General features: G+C 37.0%; 1 protein-coding gene across 25 annotated transcripts in view; it reads left to right on the forward strand.

Annotated features, from left to right (window-relative positions):
- Positions 1-19921, forward strand: part of CAMK2D (calcium/calmodulin dependent protein kinase II delta) — a 159391-nt gene extending 139470 nt beyond the window's left edge. For 20 of the 25 annotated variants that reach the window (XM_040584584.1, XM_040584655.1, XM_040584637.1 and 17 more), the window contains 4 exons: positions 10494-10569; positions 11768-11862; positions 13111-13339; positions 17268-17321. In XM_040584584.1, the coding sequence (XP_040440518.1) occupies positions 10494-10569; positions 11768-11862; positions 13111-13339; positions 17268-17274 (407 nt within the window). In that variant the 3' untranslated portion in view covers positions 17275-17321. Of the gene's footprint in view, positions 1-10493; positions 10570-11767; positions 11863-13110; positions 13344-17267; positions 17322-17875 lie in introns of those variants that run through there. The other 5 variants (XM_040584771.1, XM_040584628.1, XM_040584781.1 and 2 more) reach the window with 2 other exon arrangements.
- The last annotated feature ends 482 nt before the right edge of the window (positions 19922-20403 follow it).

A 20403-nucleotide genomic window follows, 5' to 3' on the forward strand; every position in this document is an offset into this window, starting at 1 on the left:
GGGTGAGGAGGCAATGTTCAAGTAGTTTAAATGAGAGGGAAGAAAGGCATTGTGTTAGTAGCTTGTGTAGCGGTAGAACATCAAAGGCTGGGCTAGATGCATTTCTTGCGTATAAATTAACTAAGAAATTATTTAGAAATTCTTTATTGTGGAGGGACATAAGCTGAAGTGGGAAATGACTTCCCAGGGAATGTAGGTTCTGCTTACTGGATTCTGATCCTGTATCCTGTGCCTGTTAAGGTAGTTGCACTGGTACTGAGAATAGGCATTTACACTGGTGAAGGGTGAGATCCAGGTGAGCCCCTGGAGACACGGGCTGTGTGTAGTTGGCCTGAACCTTCTTTCAGATTTGAGTGGAATGTTTGGTAGGTGCAACTGATGCAGGGGAGAGGAGAATGAGTCCCCGAGATGGTAGGCTGTCTCCAGTCACAACTGTTGGCAGGTAATGTTGAAAGAGTACCTCCGTTCCAAGGGAAGAGCAGGATAGTGTATATCAAAATACAGACAACTTTATATCAAATTAGAACTACAAAAACTTACAGCACAAATTGCACAGAACCGTAAAAAGAGAGGAATTAATAGGAAAGTCATGGACCTGTATAACATTCAAAGCTAAGACATCAGTTACACATACCATGAGGCTTTTACTCCATCCACAGTATACATCCCAGAGTGCCCATTACGTGCCCAACGTTTTCAGATTTGAATGCTAGCAGCCTCACATTCCTGCTTCAACGCATAGTTAATAGTGCTAAGACCACATGTTTAAATGTAGATGTTGATTACTAATTTTGTTACCAAATATAGGAACAGAGGCACCACAAGTAATGTCACTATACTTGAAAAAATTAGATTGTTTTAGTTTACTTGAAGAGTGTTGTGCAGAAATGGCATAGTATGTGTATACAGTGACATTTTAAGAAAGTGAACAATCTCTTATTTATTCTGTTCTTTCTGTGGCTTCAGAAATGAGCACACTTCATTGCCCCTTTGTTCGACAAAATAAACTTCTCAAAAATCCTATTTAGAAATGCTGGTAGAATTCAGTTTAAGGAATGCAACAAAGATCAAATTAAACAGCCATCTGCTGAGAGGCAGGAAAAATATTAGGTGAAATTATTCTGGTAAAACTGCTTGGTGGAGATATGATGGTACTGCTACATCTGGTAGTTAGCTTACCAGCTCGCTTCTGTGTAAGTGATTTACAGAGAAGAAATTTAGAATTTGCCAAAACACTAGTAGGCAAAACAGAAGATGTTAACCCAGTATCTGAAGATGCACCAGTCTGGCTTGTATTTTTGTATTCTGATGCTTCAAAATAACTTCATCCCAATAATGGGAATATTTAATTTCATTCAATGTTTAATGACCAAAGAAACTGTGAAGTCCCCATAACCTCACCTGTCCTCAGCTTAGTTTTAAAAAATGTGCAATTCCAGTATAATATGATTTTAGAAATATCCATGATATCCATGATACACTGTTTTTTCCGTAGCTGTACATTTAATAGGAATCAACAGTCCTGTGGGCTGAGAAAATTCAGAAAGCCAAAAGTGGTTATTGTCTACCAAGAACAGGATTAATTCAAGTTCAAGTAAGAAGAAAAGCGCTGAGAGGAGACATTAGGAACATGATAGGCTATTAGGGAAAAAACTGCTGGTGTGGCTAACAGCAGATGTGCTTCTGCTAATACCATTTTGAAGTGGAATTTTGTTGGACTATCTCTAATGATCTGTTCCAGAATACTGATACACATTACAAAGGTCTCTGTTATATCACTGTAAGGGGGCTATTGGAGTGGTGAGCATGTGGCAGACTTAGATTCACCAGAAAAAAGATAACTGCTGCAAACAGCTACAGTAGTCAATAATTTTCACTAGCAGTGAAAATTCATATTGCTGAGACTTTTTTGGTAAACTACATGGGGGTTACTGGGCTTGCTGGAGACAATGATATAGGCTCAGGTGCTTTCGATTTTTAAAATACATCACAGGAGAATTCACGTCAGTGTTTTCAAAGAGCAAATTTGAGGATTTAGAAGAAAAAAATTACACAGTGAAGTCAGATTACCAAGTTTATTATGGGAGCTGGTGGTCAGAGGCACATGCAGTTTCTTCATCTCAAAAGCATCTGGGAAATGGGAAGGGCTCCAGAGATGAGTTGATGAACACCCATACCTGACAGCTATTTTGTGACAGCACAGTGGTAAGAAGGTGGGAACCAAAATAATCTGCAGTGTTAGCTCTGTGTAGTATGAAACTGAATTCACCCTCTATTTGTTGTTAAGTAGCAATTATTATAATTATTGGTATATGGTATAATTATTAACAAGAAAAATACTGATTTCTTAGGTGGTAAACTTGATAGGTTTTAATCTGCTGTCACAAACACGGGGGAAAGGTGATGTATGTGTGGTATGTTGAGAAAAGACAAGTTGAGGAAGGATTATCATATAAAGTGAGTCCTGGAGAATAAAACATCTCCATTCAAGCCCTAGGTCCTTAAATTATTGAGGAGTATATTTTTAAAGGCAGCGCAGTTTTCCTATGAGTAAGACAGGCAAATGCCACATTTCTTAGAATTATTCTTTGGGGTCATTATTATTATCATTATTAACTCAATACATTTCATTTCTTTTTAATGCTTATTTAAAAGGAAAGAGACATAGAATTGAGGATTATTATTGATTTTCCATTGTAAAACACTAGTGGACAACAAGATTTCTCTGAATAGGTAGAGTGATTAGGTAAGAGCACAGTTTAAATAAAAATGCGCACAGCAGCAAAGCTTGTTAATGTCTCACTTACCAAGACTTTAAACATCATTTCTTGAGACAGCAGCCAGATTCCATGATTAATGTAACACGTTGAGAAAAAGTGCAGTATCTTGTAAGTGCAGTGACCATGATACGGCTTTATTCTCAGACCGTAAGTGATTTGTCATTAAAAAATAAACATTTGCCAACATTTGCCATGCAGTATAAATGTTAGTATAATTGTACAGTAGCTCCAAGGAGAGAATATCTTTAGAAATCATCATTTTCCTATAAATGAAAAGAAACCATGCAGGGCATTGACAAGTTGCTTAACATCACATCATGGTAAAGGTTTAAATAGGAGCTGCATTCAGTGTGTTTGGTATTTTTTTGTCACTATAGGGTGGAAAAGTGCTGGGATGATTTCTCAGGTATTTCCATACATACCTAATGAATTATTAATTTTTTTTTCTCTAGGTAAGTAGTAGGATTACAGGTTTTCAGAATGGTGAAAGTCAATAACCTAAAAAAAATTCTACAAACTATCCATCCAGATCCTAATTTGATGGATCAGAGTGAATCTTTGGAGTCAGCAGGCTCTAGGAAAGACGTGTTACATGTGAGATGACAACTCAGATGTCTTAGTTCATATCAAAGTTTAAGGTTAAGCAGTGGGGTGAGAGATAAGCTCTGATCTTACGTACACTAAATTTTGTAAACTTCTTGAATGAGAAGTCTGCTAGAGCATGCCTTGTCATCTGAGGGTCTAGCTATTTTTTATGTATATCTGAGTTTCAATTAGTCATTTATTCATGTAGCACCCTTTTTTTTTTTTTCTTCACAGAAATTACTTTCTTGGAATATTTATGCAATAAATTGTAAAAAATTATGAGCAGAGAATTTACAAATACTGGTGTGAAGAGAATGGTTTTGAAAACTGTTTTGTGACACTTGCTGTATTCCTTTGCTTCTGGGGTAGCAGTCCATGCTGTACAGTTGAAGGGTATCTGGTACATGCATATAGCCAGAGTTCATTATACAACAGAGGATAAAACTTCTAGTCTCTTCCTTTTTCTTTTCAAACCTTGCTTACTTACAGAGTATAGAAATAACATCAGTGGTTGTATGCTTTCCAACTAATCGCTATTTGTTGGGATGATGTTCAGATCAGAAATTAAGGTAGGTTCTTCCATACTGTGCCATTCAATTTTAGCAGACGAATGTCACCTTGATAAAGACTGTATGTTTTAAAAATGATAGTGGAAGGGGTAGGATTTGTCTCCCCAGATTCAGACATCCTCCATAGTGTAGGTGCCTATATTTGAGCTAGTTGTCTAGACTCCCTTTAGTCAACGCAAATAGGCCAGATGAGTCACGCTTGTCTTTAATACCTATTTTTGGATGTGATGGATCGTGCCCTGAAAGTGCTTATTTCTCTCCATTGACTATAAGGAATGGGAGTTGAGAGAACAAACACACTTGTCTGTGCTTATACATTTCCAAAATGTGAGATTAATCCAGTCTGATGTGTACCAAGATAGGTAGTTAAGAATACTGAGTGGAAAAGTTTTTAAGGTTCTTTTTTTTCCTTGAGCAACAGAATGTGAGCAATTAAGAAGCAGAATCATATTAGTTATCTTCAAGTTCATGTGCTAATCTGTAAACCGGCTACCTCATTCTTCTGGAAAGGTGCTTTACTGCTTAGTAGGGATTTCATCGCTATGTATTTCAAAGCAATCAGTGGCAGGGAGCATGCAGTTCTCTGATTTGGGTATTTTATTTTATTTGAAAGATGAAGGTGATTTGTCTTTGCCATGGATTTTTCAGGCCCTGTTGCAAGTGCTGGCTGCACTGTACTTTTTAAATAAACTATTTTCTGAAAGACCAAAAATACTGGTTTTATACTTTCCTAGTATGGTGAGTGTTCCTAGGGTTATTTTGTGTTAAGTATGTCAAAGAACAATTTAAAAAGTGTATTCCTGCTTCTTTAAGATCAGTGGGGGCAATTAATAACTATTCCAGTTATAGTAATCACATGGTCAATCATCTACAGTACTGATAACAGCAGAAGGATACTCCAATATGTGAATGGAGCCTAAGATGTTTTACATTATTATTTTCAGAACAAAAATACTGATGGAAGTTTTAAAAAAATTAATGGGTAATATGGTGATCAATAAGTTACAAAGGATTCATTTTTGTGTTTCACAAAACATGAAGTTTCTGGTGCGTGTGTTTCTGAAGGCTTCATTTTAACGTATGTGCAGCTCATTTGTCTTCTACACCTTCTCACTGCAATTAAAATACCAGAATATCCACCATCATTTCTGTGTGATTCTTGTAGATTGCGTTTACAAATGTTGCTTGGGGCTACAGGAAGGGAAGAAATGCCCCATAGTTCCCTTGTAGAAAAACAGCTTTTGCTATTTGTACTTTTTTTTTTTCTGTCATATTTGATTTCACTAGCCGTGAGACTGCACCTTATAGGTTTAAGGCATTTATAGTATTAGATGCTTTTTGAATAAATTATGTTCTTACTTATTTTGTGTTCTTTAATTATGAAAAGATTATCCCCACTCTGTAAGAGGGGAAAAACAGGTAATGAAATACAGCTAGAGGTTAATAACTCACTTGAAGTTAGCATATATACTGCAGCAGTGCTGCAGAAATAATTTTAGCCAGTGCTAGAAAGCGTTCTGTTTTGGGTTTTTTTCTTCTTATTTGGTCTTTTTATAGTTCTTCTTCATAATATTTTTGCTTGAACTGCCTTTGTATTAGTCATATACTTACTCACTTGCTAAAGCAGGGGTTGTATTTTTTTGAACTACTATTACCTTCCTACCTTAACTCACTGCCCCTTACGGGGTAAAGGTTATATTTAGAGAGCAGGTCCATGATCTTTTCTTTAATGTGTTTACTTCTTTCTTATTCTGAGCAAAAAACATAAAAGGTACCATCTTTTCCACACAAGTTTGCCATTTTATGGTAGCTTTCTGCCATGCTGTCTGCAGTCCTTTTGATTATTAGTTTTTCAAGAAAATAGATCAACATCTTCAATTTCTGTAACAATGTTCTTCCCTCACACCTCAGTTCTTTTAAAAACACTAAATGTATTCTTCCTTAGGTAATCCTTTGTTACAGAGATTGTATAATTTTATGCCATAGAAAACTATTGCTGTATTCTAAGACAGTATTGATGGGTCAGGCTTTAATTTTTCAATTGGCTCTTACCACACCCCTAGAAAAAGTAGTTAAACCAGTTTTATCAAAATCCCATTACAATTTTTGAGTTTTCCTCCTGTATCTTAGAGTGTTTTTTTCATTTATCAGACAAACTCTTAAATGCCTTAAGTCTAGATATTGTCCTTGTACTCTGAACATGTGACGGTATTTTAAAAGAAGGGAATAACACAGCCGTAATACATGTAACTCATAATGCCAAAGAAACTGTGCGTAGAGTCTGCAGATCCCTGGCTGGCTTCAGCCAAAATTGAAGTATGTTACTTAGGAAGTTCTTACTGCACATCAAATAAAAAGTATAATAGCATAAAACTGCCACTGTACATCAAACAGCATAATTCTCCTAGAATTCAATACAAACGAAGCTTACTATTGGTTTAAAAAAAATGGGATTAAAATAATGATTGCTACAAAAGTGAAAGATGCCTGGAAGATGGGAACTGGCGAGATGTCTCTTCCCTATGTCCTGTATGTCCATTTGTTGTCCTTGTGTAGTTTGTAATGTGTGTTTAGATGGAGAAAGAAAGTGAAGGTTTGGAAGAGTGCATCAAATTTACATGGAGTCCATCAAATTTAGAATGAAAATTTGGTAATTTTCTTACCACTTTAATAAATGCCAATTATTTCTGTCAGATGTCTGCAATAGCAGGACCTTGTTCATACCAATATCCATTTCACCTTAGTTCACCTTCAGTGCCCTCCCTATTTCTTCCTTTGTGCTAAGGAAAAGCACCAGTATTTGATTTGATTCACGTGGCCACCGAGTCATGGCTGCATTTCCTTTCTTGCTGCTTTCCAGTCTCCTTCCAGTTTTCTGCTTGTTGTATTCCAGTTCTTCCCTGTCTCCTTTGTCTTCCTTCCTCCCAGGCTCAACCTCTGCTTCCTCGGCAATGTATTTATAGGTTGAAATACTTTTTGTCTGTATTTGTACTCTTGTCTCCCCGCACCCACACACAAAGTATAAAATGCTAAGGTAAAAAAGATCCCCAAAACAATCAGTAGGAGGTTTGTGTAAAATCGCATGGGCTGCTGAGATTTTTAATCATTTTTTGATGCTGATGGTACTGAAGATTTCATACTGCCGTGTTCTTGACCATCTTTTTCTTGTAAGGCTCACTCTTGCTCTCAAATGAGTAAGAGCTCAGAACAAAGTGGGGGTTTGCACATAGGAGAAATAGTTTCTGGAACACCACCTTCTAAATTATGCCCCACCTCTGTCTTTGGCTCTTAGTCACTTTCTGCCAATGAGATTGCATATCAGACCACTAAATAGGAAGAAATCTTGTTTTCTAATATGTGTGTAGTTAATTGTGTGTTGCTGAAAGGGAAGAGTAGTGTAGTTGCTTTCATACATAGGTTCACGTGGTGCTTGTAATTTTGTAGAAGAATTGAGAAATCAGTCAAAGATACATGATTTGGCAATATATTTCTGTTCCTGATGGTCCACATCATGAACTGTGAAGACTTTCCACAAGTACTGGGAGAACTGATGTAGTGCTAGAGTTGGGTGGTGGTTGATTTGAGCCAGTGATACTGCCTTATTAATCTCCTTCACTTACTTTGCTGGCCTGCAGAGCTTCCTGATGCATGTGTTTCATATTCCATGGGCAGGTCAGCAGGCACAGCTCTGCTAGATGTTCGTACTGCCCAGGGAAACTTTGCTGGAACCATATTCTGTAATACAAGGTGGCTCCTATCAGAAAGCTTAATGAAAACATACGTTCTGCTTCAGTTTCATTTTGGAAGAAAAAACAGGAAAAAGAGCGATGTGACAATGTGTTTCAGTTTCTCCCTTCTGAGGCTGATGTTGAACTGTGTCTTGTAATGTAGTACATCAAAGGTATGATTGAAGTGCAACATTTTGGTTGACACAAAACAATTTTTTAAAAATGCATATCAGCAAAAATTTCCATTCTCATTCAGATTGAAATCAAATCTCAACATCTCAAAGATTTATGGAGATAAACTTTTGTCATTCACATTCCTTTAACCCATACTATTGAAGACAGATGCCAGTTGGTCAGGCTACCATCCAACTACCTTGGTGTTGCACACCATTCATTTAAAACAAAACACTTTAATAAACCTTTGAGCTTGGATCACAGAATATTTTGTAATATAATGTATTCAGATATTCACTGTTGTTTGCTCTTCCCTGTCAGAGTATGTATAACACGTAAGTTAACAGTGGGCTTCTCGTGGTAAAACATGGAAAAGGAACAACTGATGTTAGTGAAAAAGGGCATATTGCTAATTGCCTCCAGCCAAATGCAAGTAAAATTACATGTCCGTGTGGTTTTATGTATCTTGCATGTGGAAACTACAGTACTTTTGTAGATGTTTTCATTGCTTACGTTGTTCTCCAACAACATGATCTCATGATTATGTAGCAGCGCATCAAAGATTTTTAGCTCATTTTCCACTGTCTGATTTAATAGACTGTAATTTCCTACTCTCTAATTGAAATGTGTTACCAGATTGTTTAATCAAATCCTTTGGTTTAGTTACATGTATATTGCATGCAAAACCTGTGATACCCTCACTGCACGAGGTCTGCATATTCTGGGTTTATTTTTGCCAGCCTTTTCTAACACTGCCCCATTGTGTCTTACTGAACCATCCTACCACTTGGCTTGTGCTGACAATGCCATACAGTGTCCACAGTTTGGTCTATGTTGTTTAAACATACGACAATGGAGCCATTGCTGATCAGCAGTCCAAACATCTCTTCATTAAAATTCTTCGTTCTTTCCACAATCTTTGTGGAAAATACAGCAATTCATACTTGAAATATTCTTACCCATCATACTATCTAGTAGTGCGCTCTACCAAGAGCTAATCACAAAAAGCCTTGCTAGACCTTTACTTCCACTTTTTTCCTCTGTCATTTCTTTCCTTGCTGGTTTCTTTTTGGTGCCTTTTATCGGGGTATATTATGTGTGCACTTACAAAAAGAGAGGGTGGAGCATAAAAGAAATGAAAAGGTTCTCTACCATCATGATGCCAGTTCTTGCTGTACAGCATTGGAGACTTACATTGTGCCTATGCTCCCCAACATTCTCTTTCTGAAGAAGAATGCGAGCTCTCAGTACTTTGGTTTTAACATTCCAAGCATATTTTCATGTGTGTGTTAATAGTCTAGTCCACATGTAGGAGCGTGCAGGAGAGTTACAACCGTTGCTTGCGCAAGAAAGCTACTGCAGTCTGGTTGCTTGCATTTCCTTTTATTTCAAGCTTGGTCTTTCAAATTGATTTTCTGAGGTTTAATAAGGAGTTGAATCTAAGTTAAATCTTTGCCAATGTACCTGTGAAATCTCTCTCTGTTACCTGTTCAGCATTAAACTCAGAAAAATCTGTATATTTGACAGCAGTGCCACTCCAGTTGAACTTCACTGGGACAAGGTTGAACTTTACAAAATGATAAATGTACAGTGCAAAAATGTAAATGTCTGTTCCTCACAAAAACAAGTTTTTAAAAGCAGAAGTCAGTTTTCAAAGTGAAGGCAGTAAAGTTTTCCATCTTGATAAAAGTTTCTTAAACTTTGCCCTCCTGGAGTAACTGGTATTAGTAATAACCATAGCAGCGTGCAAGAATTTGTTTACTCTGCACTGTTTCAGTGTAACCACTATCAACATGGACAAATACTGAACTGTGAGCTTACTTCTTAGCTGATAAATGAGAAACTGTTTTGCATACTTTTGCCTTTGAAGCTTACTGAAACACTGCTTGACTTAGAATATTCTTACTAGAAATATATGTGCTGCTTGTTGTTTTTAATGTATTGGTCTTCTGTCACTATTTAGCATTTGTTATTATTTGTTAGTAGAGGTACTGTAATACTGCAGAATGATATAATTGAGATTTATTATAATATAGCTCCATGAAGCATTTTACAAGCAAAAGATAAGCACAACCACAGAAGTCAGAGCTGAAGGACACTGTTGTAATTAGACCTGTGGATGCATTATGTGTAATCCATGAGCTTTGCACCAGAGGATCTTGATTATAGGCTTAAGGTCTAAATTCCTCTTTACTTAAATGTACACATGTGACCAAAGCAAACGCCAATTTTTACAAGAGTTCCTGAAAATCATCATTAGACACTTTAAAATGTAGAGGCTCCAGGTGCATATAAAACATTAGATAGAGCATTGCTTGTAAAACAGTATCAGTTTCCTTTAATTTGAAGTTAAGATTGGGGATTGGGTTGGGTTTTGTTTTGCTTTGCTTTTTAAACAGCAGATCCTTCAGTGAAGGAAAGATGTTTAGAAGCATGATAGTGGATTGATCTTGACGTGTGTTTAATTTCCTGATGAATACAGGAGTACACTGAAGCCCCAACAGTGTAAAGCAGCAATATAACATCATGTCCTTTGGTCATAGAAAAGGAAGAGAAATGGCTGTTGCCAGCTGAGGAATGAGAGTACCTTTGTTATTTCAGCTGTCACCTTCCATGTTGCTTTCCATTTTACAAGTTGTGTTTGTATCTCTTTCTAGCTCGTAAGCAGGAGATTATCAAGGTTACTGAGCAGTTGATTGAAGCCATCAACAATGGCGACTTTGAAGCTTACACGTAAGTTTTCTCATTTAGGAGGGAGTGAGGAGAGTTCATGTAATTGACATTTTGGTACATATTTGACACTGATGGTACATATAAATACACATTTATATATGAGTGTGTGTGTTTGTATTTATGTACTTTGAAGTTCATTCTCAGATGCCCCCAAGAAACGTAAGACATGTTCATTGCTGCTTTGCCCCAGCTTTACACAAGCCTGGTTGCCAATTTCAGAGGAGCTCCTAGTGTAAACCCAACGTACTACTCTGCTGAGACAGGATCATAATCCTAACACAAAATAGGCAGTGATACATCCAGGTGTATGAAAGTAAAGTCGCGTTTGTGATTTAGAATCCAGAAAACACAGTAGAAGCCTCTTCTACAGAAAATTTTTATTTTATGTAGAGGATTGATGTTAGCTAGAATCCAATTAGTACTTCAGAGTGTGAAAGACTATATGGAATTCAGGTTCCACCAGCCTCTACTGATCACTGTGCAAAAATTTGCTGGGGGAAATGGACCAGTTTCTCTCTCAGCTTTTCTCTGCAAAGACACAGTTCCATCAGTGTTTCTCTTCTCTTCCTACCTCAAAAAAAAAAAAGTTTATAAAAAGTAGAGGAAAGCCCTTCTCAGCAGTTCTTTTGGTCTCCTGTTTCTCTGGATGGATTCTATCATGTTGCAACACAAGCCTCACAGTTCAACAGTGACACTACTCATCCTGTTTAAAGACTTGCCAGCACTAGGCTTTAGTTTAGTATGATCACATTAAAACCTTTGTTGTATAAATGTTAAGTGGAAACTTATTCCAAATTCTTACCTGAATTTGTCATTTAAAGAAAATAATTAAATCTTGCTTAAATAATGGTGAGACATAAAAAAAAATCTGTTGGCTTGCATAAAGCATGTTCAGTCTCACAAGTAAAAATTCTTATTTGTAAATACCATTGACTTGTGGGGCCTCCTTTGGCAGTCTTTTTTTTGGTCAAAAGATTACTTATATGAAATATAGTCCACCTAAAGTAAGCTGCCAAATTTACTAATTTAGGCAAAACCGAAGCTCCCACTAATTCTCCCCATTTTGGTTCTGTTCTTTTCCAGTGTGGTGGCACAGGTAACATGTCCAATGGGAATAAAGGAAACATTTAAAAAGTGATCTCTCCGAAGTTGTGTTACACTTGCATGTGTTGATTACAGAATTTTCTCTTTTCCACAGAAAAATCTGTGATCCAGGCCTTACATCTTTCGAACCTGAAGCTTTGGGTAATCTAGTAGAAGGGATGGACTTTCACCGGTTTTACTTTGAAAATGGTAAACATTCCTTTTTCTTCTCTGTGAAGCTTCATCTGTTCCTTGTGATTGTGTTTCTCCGATCTAGTTAGCATTTGGGGTTGGGAGTACATTGATTTGGGCAGGGGAAGGGAATATTACTTGTTGCAGAGTTCTGCTGTAAGTGTTTCTGTTTCTGCTGTGCTCATTCATACATCATAGGGCATCTTGGATAATGGAGGAAAGTTTCAGGTATTTGGAAAGACAAAAGTCAAGACGTGTAAAGGAAAAACCAAAAAAACCCATAGATAAGTAATTCTCATACTTTTTTTTTTTTTTTCCATTGGGAAAAAAAGAAATTTATGCTGAGTATACTTAAAAGAAAGGTAACTAAATCATGTGACAGTGATTGTAACTGTCAGCACTTCCAGCGAGTATGTGATGTATTGGGGAAGACGTTGTACTCACTCAGTCTATACTGCTTGAGGATCTAATCAGTTGTCTTTTTTTGTATTGGTGTGCATGTATATGTATGTATGTGGGTTTATATATGAAAGCATCAATATACATAATGTATATATTACAATCATGTCAGCTATAGGAAAGAAAAATTACCCGTAAAGTTGATTTAATAAAGTTTTGGCGGATCATGTAATGTTGGTAACCATTCTAGAGTGGACTTGCTCAAAAGGAAATAAAATGCTGTAGATTAGGATGACAGCTTATCCAGTAATTTCTGAGAAATGTCTGAGCATAAAATGGGTTTATTGTATTTGTAAATTCTCTTTCATCTCCAAAACAGCATTTTCCATATTTTTCCTTATAAAGTTTCCTTTCATTACCGCTGCTTTTTTTAGTTTTCATAGATATCAGCACTTACTAAAAGTCACAAGAGTGAGTTAAAAGTGGAGTTATTTTAACTGAAAATACTAAATACAAATGTCATTAAGACATTAGACACAGCAGTGAAACTGAAGTACTGGGAAACTCAAGATGGTGGTCCCCACTTTATCTAATCCATGTATGTATGTGGATTAAATAATATGCATGATTAAGCATTTGGTTGGTTTCCATATAGGAAGTGGGAGAACATACTTATGCTGTGACTGTGCTCATTGCTGCAATGTACTTGAGCTAGTTGTCACTCCTGATTATCAGTAAACAATAGTTATTATTTTGTGTCTGCTAGGCTTGAGATTTTGTGTTTTGTAAAATGGAGTGAGATAAGTTGTTTTGGCTTAGGTGGAAAAAATGTAATGTGTCCTCTGTGTGTGTGTGTTTCCTTCCTAGCTTTATCCAAAAGTAATAAGCCAATCCACACCATTATCCTCAATCCTCATGTCCACCTTGTGGGTGATGATGCTGCTTGCATTGCATATATACGGCTCACACAGTACATGGATGGAAGCGGGATGCCAAAGACTATGCAGTCAGAGGAAACGCGGGTCTGGCACCGTCGTGATGGGAAATGGCAGAACGTTCATTTTCACCGTTCAGGGTCACCAACAGTACCTATCAAGTAAGAAACAATTCCAACCACAAGCTTAAACTATGTAGGTCAGACCAGATAGTCTAATAGCTGCTTTTGGCCTTAAAAACTATGAAACCATCCTTTTGATAGTGTAATTTCTTGTGGTCATTTATGCAGTGCGTATTATGTTCAGCAGTGTGCATATAGTATCCGTGCAAATATTTTTAAAGTAGTGCTTTTTTCATTGTTTTCAACTGTGATGCCCACTGATCCAACTCAGTCCCTGAACTGACAGCTTGAAGAGCAGAAAAAGTTTTTAATGTAGATAAAGCTTGATACAATAGGACTGGAAAACCTGAAATAGAATTTCAGGAAAACCTGGAAAAATTAAAAGCAATAGGATACGCGGAGCTGTTAGAGCCGACAGGAAAGTTTCAAGGAAAAAAGTATCACTGTTTTGAAAAACTGAATTTCAAGTATATTTGTTGTGATGTCCAGCCACCTCTACTTACTCAGGCCCAGTTATGTTCACTGCAAGTTGATTTTGAGCCAGTGTACCTATTTACTTTGTAAATTAAGTCATACAAGTACCTATCACATTCTGGTCTCTTTTCCCACACTCTTCACTTAACTGCTGAGTAGTCGCTGTCTGATAGTTATGGCATCTGTGTGGGTAAGCCTTAGATCGCTCCTGTCACCTTCTTTCTCTTTCGTTAATTCGGGCATCTCTGCCTGGCCTCTCGTACCGTCAGAGTCATGCCATGATTCAGCGTGTGCAAACCTGAATTCCTAGAGCCAGATTTTCAGCAGTGTAAAATTACAGCACACTCATAGTTGCAATAACAAGATAAAAGAGTCATGGCTTCTTCAAGAGGATCTGCTCAAGTCCTTTGCTTTCCTTCTGCTTGCAGCCTTCACTAATGCTGCTGTGTTCCTCAGAGCCCAGCCTCACTGACTTCTGGCTCAGGTTAGGCTGTTCCAAATCAGGCAGCACTGGCATAGACCTTGGCTTCCTCAGGTGCGAGCCCTCTGTGTGGGATATAATTACATTTGTGTGAGGTGTCTTAATCAGGATAGTGGCTGAATTTCCTGGCATGGATGCTAAGAGCTTAGATTTCATCCTTTGAACTTCATCATGTCCCGTATTTTACTTCTTGCAACACTGTTCTCCCATATGAAATAATACTTGATAAAGTAAGGGACATGATAGAATGAAGTGTTAAACTTCAGTGGGGATGATTTTTTTTTATGTATAGTTTAGGAAGAAGGTAATTTGACTACCTAGTGATAGCTGTTGTATTTTATTTAAAAATATGAAACCAATGGGAGCAGGAACAGTGTTGTCTTTTAGTTTTCACATTCCAGCTTCACTGGCAATGTTTTAAAAAGTAATATTGAAAAAAGAGTAGCTACATTTTCTTGAAATGCAGTGTTAGGTAGATTTTTGATGTTTTCATAAAGAGTTGTTTTGTCAAGGGATCTGACCTGGATGTGTGTAAAGACAGCATAAGTGAAACAGGTTCACCTGTCCCAGTGCACCCTGTACAGTAAGTGTTTATAGCAGAATGACATGAATTGGACTAGAGAGTTATTTAATCTTTTCCTGTGTGGGTTGTTTGGTTTTTTTTAATTTGTTTTTTGAGACGCATTTGGAGGCAGAGGGGTGGGAGTGGTCAATTTTTATTCAACTTAACCATATTTATAGGAAACAATCCTAAAGAAAAAGTCATTTATGATACTCAGACATCAAAACCACAAGGCAACAAAACAGCCATCATACTATTATTTTCATGGAAGATTGCAGAATTTGCCCGATTAATTCCTGTAGTAATTCTTTCAGTAACGCTTCGTAGAGATATACCCTATAGCTTTTGCAACTTTTTCTTTTTGAGGTACCATGTTGTAATGGGAGCCTCAGTACTTCGTTCGCATGATGTGTACATGTGTGATGGGTTGCTGTGTGCTGTCACATGTACAGCTCCTACAAACACTTGCCAGAGGTAGTTTCTCTGAAACATAAAGGGCACATACTAGCTGCCACAGAGCAACTCCTGGTCCTTTGGGCTGCACACCTCAACTCAAGGGAATGCAGTCATATGTGTAGATCTAAGATTTGCTCCTTGGAAGCAGCGCCAGTATTTTAGGACTTGTGTAATGCCAGTTCTTTACAGCTACTCATGCTGTCTAATAAAGATAAGGATTTCTGGCACTGCTAAGGATGGAAGGGGAAGCAGCTGAGAAGTAGTTTCTTTGAGACTGCAAGGTTGTGTCTTTGTCAGTGGGTGTTCTGCGCCTTTGGGGTCAGACATAGAAGATTTCAGGATTGTGAGAGGGTATCCAAGCTGAAAAGGTCACAGAGGAGGAGTAGCGGCTCAGCCTTAGAGCATGGTGAAGGCTCATGGAGAGATGTTCTGAGATTGCAACATAGCCCTAGATATGTAGCCCAGCATAAGCACTGGCAACAGCATCACGTAAATCCCTTATCCCTCATCTTTAATTCAGAAGGTTTTTTGGACTTGCTATCACTGTTCTAAAATACCATTGATCTGATGGTTAGAAACCTTACTTTCCAGTCTAAATTTTAATCATATTCTATATATCCTTGAATATTCTCGTTTCATCATTGTTCCCCTGTGCTGGGAATAGGTATGCAGACATGAGCTGGGTTTTCTTTTCCCCGTTGAGAATGCCACACCTGCTATGTTCTGGCATGATTTTTGCAGTTTTGTCATCTACATCACGCCAGCAGATCTTCTAAGGCAGCCATGTATTTATCCTCAAGTGTCATTTCCAGCCAATGAGTATATAGAAACTTCTACGGAACATGCAGCTTTGTACTTCCTATTATTACATGTAACATTTCTGGATTACCCAGCCCTCAAGGTTATTTGGTTCTTCTTGCACAATACTCCTGTTTTGCTTTGTATTTATAGTGCCTTCCACCTAAGTGTTAAATACACTACATGAGATCAGCCCTACTGCTTGTGCTCAGGTCATTGAAAAAGGCTAGTGAGTCTCCTCTAGGCTGATAGTTACCCTTTCAGCCCAAGCATTACCATTTTTCTTTTAGTTATTTTACATATTCTTTCTTTAATCTCCATCTTCTCAAGTTTAACTGGTAGATTCCCTTGTAGCACCATGCTAGAAGTTACCTTCTATAACCCATCCTGACGGTCTTTTAGACTGCTTTGAACTTCATCTTTTCCCAGTCAGAGCTCTCAGTTTTGGAAAACTACAGAAGAAATCTAATTAAAGTATTATTTATCCTTCCTTTCTTTTCTCATGTTTGAAATTTTTACAGCCTACAGCTATTTATTTAATTATTACCAATAAAACAGTAGTTAATAATAGCACTTCTGTAATAAAAAAGTATCTTACACATAATGTCTGAAGAAGAATTTCAAATCCAGTAAACTTGCAAAAGCCATTGCAGCTGTGATCTGCTTTTGCAAACATCAAATCAATTGCTGCAAGCACAGTAGCTTATTTGTTTTCAGGACTACCATAAGGAGTGTACATAAATCTAAGGACAGAACTGAGCTCTTTGGTAGCTACAGGTATATGGAAATGTTTCTTTATGGCAGATAATTTATTTGGAAAAGAGTATGAGCACAAATGCATGTATTTAGTTTATAAATAAATTTTGTTCATAGTTTTCGCTGCGAGTCAGACAAGATGAACTTTGGTTTCTGTCTTGTCCAGTATTTCTCTCTGAGTGATATGACTGATGGTAGGAAATTTTTCTTTGTATTCTATGTTCTTAAGAGCTACATACACACAGAGAGTGAACCTGCATGGCGCAGGCAGTCAGAGGGCTATTGGACTGAAAACTGACTCCCAAAACCTAAATTCAGACCTGAGGCTCCCAGGCTTATATTGTCTCACTTCTCACACTTTACTCCTTTTTATAATTTCATAAGTTAAATACCAGCCTGCAGGAAGACGTAAGTAAAGAGTTTATTCTGTGTTTGTACAGTGCCTAGCACAGCGGGATTCCAATCATGACTTCGGCCCCTAGATGCTACGGTAATACAAACAATATTATAAGCTAAGTTAGTTAACTACTTGCTTACGCATTCCTTTTCATTCGTTATCTCTCTGCATATGGCTCTAGCATGTCTTGCATGTAAATGACATCTGATTCTTTCTTGTTACTTGATTCAATTTTTGTATGAGAATCTCAGTCCGTGGCAGTGTCTACAATGTACACGCTGAGGAAGTAAGTTAAACTCAAGAGATTCACGTCTGAATTCTGCCCTCCCTCCTTTAAGAAATTGGTCAAGGCACTTTGGCTTCCTGCCTCAGTTTCCTTTTTTTTTATTTTAACAACCTCTCTGGCATGTTGTTAGGATGGAAAATGTCTGTAAAGTGGTTTGAAAAATAAAAGAATGCTTTGCCTGAGCATTTGGGGTTTTTCTTTTCCCTTGGTTTTCTTCACAATATTGTGTTAAATGATCTTGAGAAGATTTATTTTTTTTGTAATGGTATTGGCTAACACTTGAGCATGTGTTGTTATCTGGTGGTGATGTTACTTCAGTAATGGCAATCTGTTTTTGTTTTTGTTTTTTTTCTCCTTCCTCCTAGCTAAAAATATCAGCGGTGCCACTCTTGCATTTTCTGTACCCAACGCACCTGGTTGATTACCATCTTGGCCATCCCGTTCTCTTCATGCATGTTTCTGAGTGCATGAAGTTGTGAAGGTTTCTTCATGTAACACATTTGTGATGCACCATGTTGCTGTATATTCCATCTGTACACTGTTAACATTTCAATGAAGGTGATGTTCCATGCAAATAGAGAATAACAAGGTATAAAAGACAAAAAAAATATTTGATGGACAGCAGTAGGTACAGAATACATTTGTCACTTTCTCCATTTATGCCAAGTTTTGACAGACAACTTTAAGAAGTATCCTGTTTATTAAAAAAAAAAAGAAAAAAAAAAAAGAAAAGAAAAATTACATTTTATCCTCTTTTTTTAAGAACTGTTTTTTGACTCCTCCTTTTCCGAGTCCCAGGATTTTGGTTTGGTTCTGGTAGGAATGGTTAGGGTTTCCACTGGCAGCTCTGTTACTGTAAAACAGATTTTTATTACAGCATGTAGATGGACGAAATCACTGATAAACGTGGGAGTGATAATATCTTGGCTTTGTACCAGCTGAAGCCTTCTTAGTTTATTAGTCTATGTAAACTGGAAAAATCTCATCATTTGCTGGCTTGGTCACTTCAGAATTAACTGTCAATGTTCTGGTGAGCTGACAGCTTCTGTTTTTCTTTTGAGTCTTTACCTTTGCTTTCTTACTATGCTCATTGAAAATTTCTATTGGATGATTAAGCAAAATTAAAAATTGTGAGGAACTAAGTGATGATTGAGGGGCAGTTTTTGAGGATTAAAATGGAAGAATAGAGAAAGATCGATTTTTATCACTTTTAGGGTGTACTGTAGATTTTTAAGGAGGCTTTAAAAAACACAAAATTTTGATTAAGATATAGACCACTTGTGTGGTTAATATACTCGAGAAATATTAAGCCTTAAAAGCTTAGTATGAAGAGTTTACTTACTTTACAATACTTTGCTTCTCTGGAAATGTATTGTGGATACACCAGTTTTCTCTAACACTTTACCACTGATTCATTTCTCCTCTCTTCTCCCTCTCAATCTGCTCTTGGTTTCTTAAAATCCTCATGCAGCATACAGTATCAAGGACAAAGTTTTTTGCAGTATTACCAGCTTGGTTTGCCCTTGATCCCTGGCTGCAAACACTTGTACGCTGCACAGGTAGTGCTCTCAGTGTCAGTTCAGAACACAAACTTTGTAACAGGGACTGGTTTTGCTTCCCTTATGTCGCTGTGAAAATCCATCCTTGCAAGCATTTAGGTTTCTTCCCTCCCATTTTTAATAGACAAATACAGGGATCGGTTATTTCTTTTTTGGTTTTGTTTGTTTTTTGTTAACTGTTCTGTTACCAACAGGGCTAACTGTTTTCTGTAGCGCTGTATAGTGCATGGTATCTCAAATCAATGTCCTTTTTAGCGATTAAAAATTTACAACTTGTCAGCCTGAAGTTTTTAAAATGGGAAAGCTTCCTGATTTGTATCATTTCACCTTTCTGTGTTGATTACTAATCAAAAGCAGTTCTTAAACATTTTGATGTTGTTACTAGTGGATGTATGGTAGATGGATTTAAGCTCTGATAATTACTACATGATTTTAAACAATATATATTTAAAATAAGCATCTACAATAAATGTGTTGAGCCATATTAACCTGCCAATGGGATCTGTGAAAAAAGTAATGGCCTCATTTTTTTCTCATTAATTTCTTTACCTTTTTTTTGTGAAGCGGCTATAAGTGGCATAACTGTATTTAAAATTAACAAATTAGGTGTAGGGTGTTTTTTTTTATACTTATAACATAGCATGTGGTGTTGACGTATTACTGTAGACCAAGTTTGTCTTCCACACCAAGACGTGAGGAAATTGTGATTTGTTCTCTCCACCACAACTGAATTATACACTTCTGTCATTTTGGAACACTGCAGTTTACCATGGGACACAGTGTACATATTTCTTGCCATAATGGTAAATGATTGATATATTTAAGGATTAATAAATTTGTGATTTCTGCTGACAATGTGCTTGTGTTTTAATTTCCCAATTAACTATGGGTTTTGCATTGGAAAATGTGTACTGTCTGGTTGAATTAAGAACTTGGAGATACAGCTGCATTTTCTTACAAGTCAGATTGGCAGTTTGACAATACGAGTGTTTGCTTTCGTGATTTGTCTTTTGGTTAGTTCTTAACTGCCTTTCCTGAGGACCCAATTGTACACCATTTATGCTGTACTCTGTTGATAGATTTTGCAAATACTATAGGTATGTGCATATGCTATATGTATTTTGCACATATTTATAGGTCCATATTTAGAAATTGTTTAGGTAGTTTGCAGATTTCTCTAGCTGCTTTAGTGTGTTTTATATGCTCAGCCTGTAACACAAGATGCTGTAAGAACAGTTACTATATGTTTAGCATTACAGACTGTAAAATGTATTAAAGTCCATAAATAATTAGCATTTAAAATAATATACCAGTTTAAACGCTTTAATATATAT

Source organism: Falco naumanni, chromosome 1 (assembly GCF_017639655.2).
Source record: "Falco naumanni isolate bFalNau1 chromosome 1, bFalNau1.pat, whole genome shotgun sequence".
Taxonomy (NCBI): Eukaryota; Metazoa; Chordata; class Aves; order Falconiformes; family Falconidae; genus Falco; species Falco naumanni.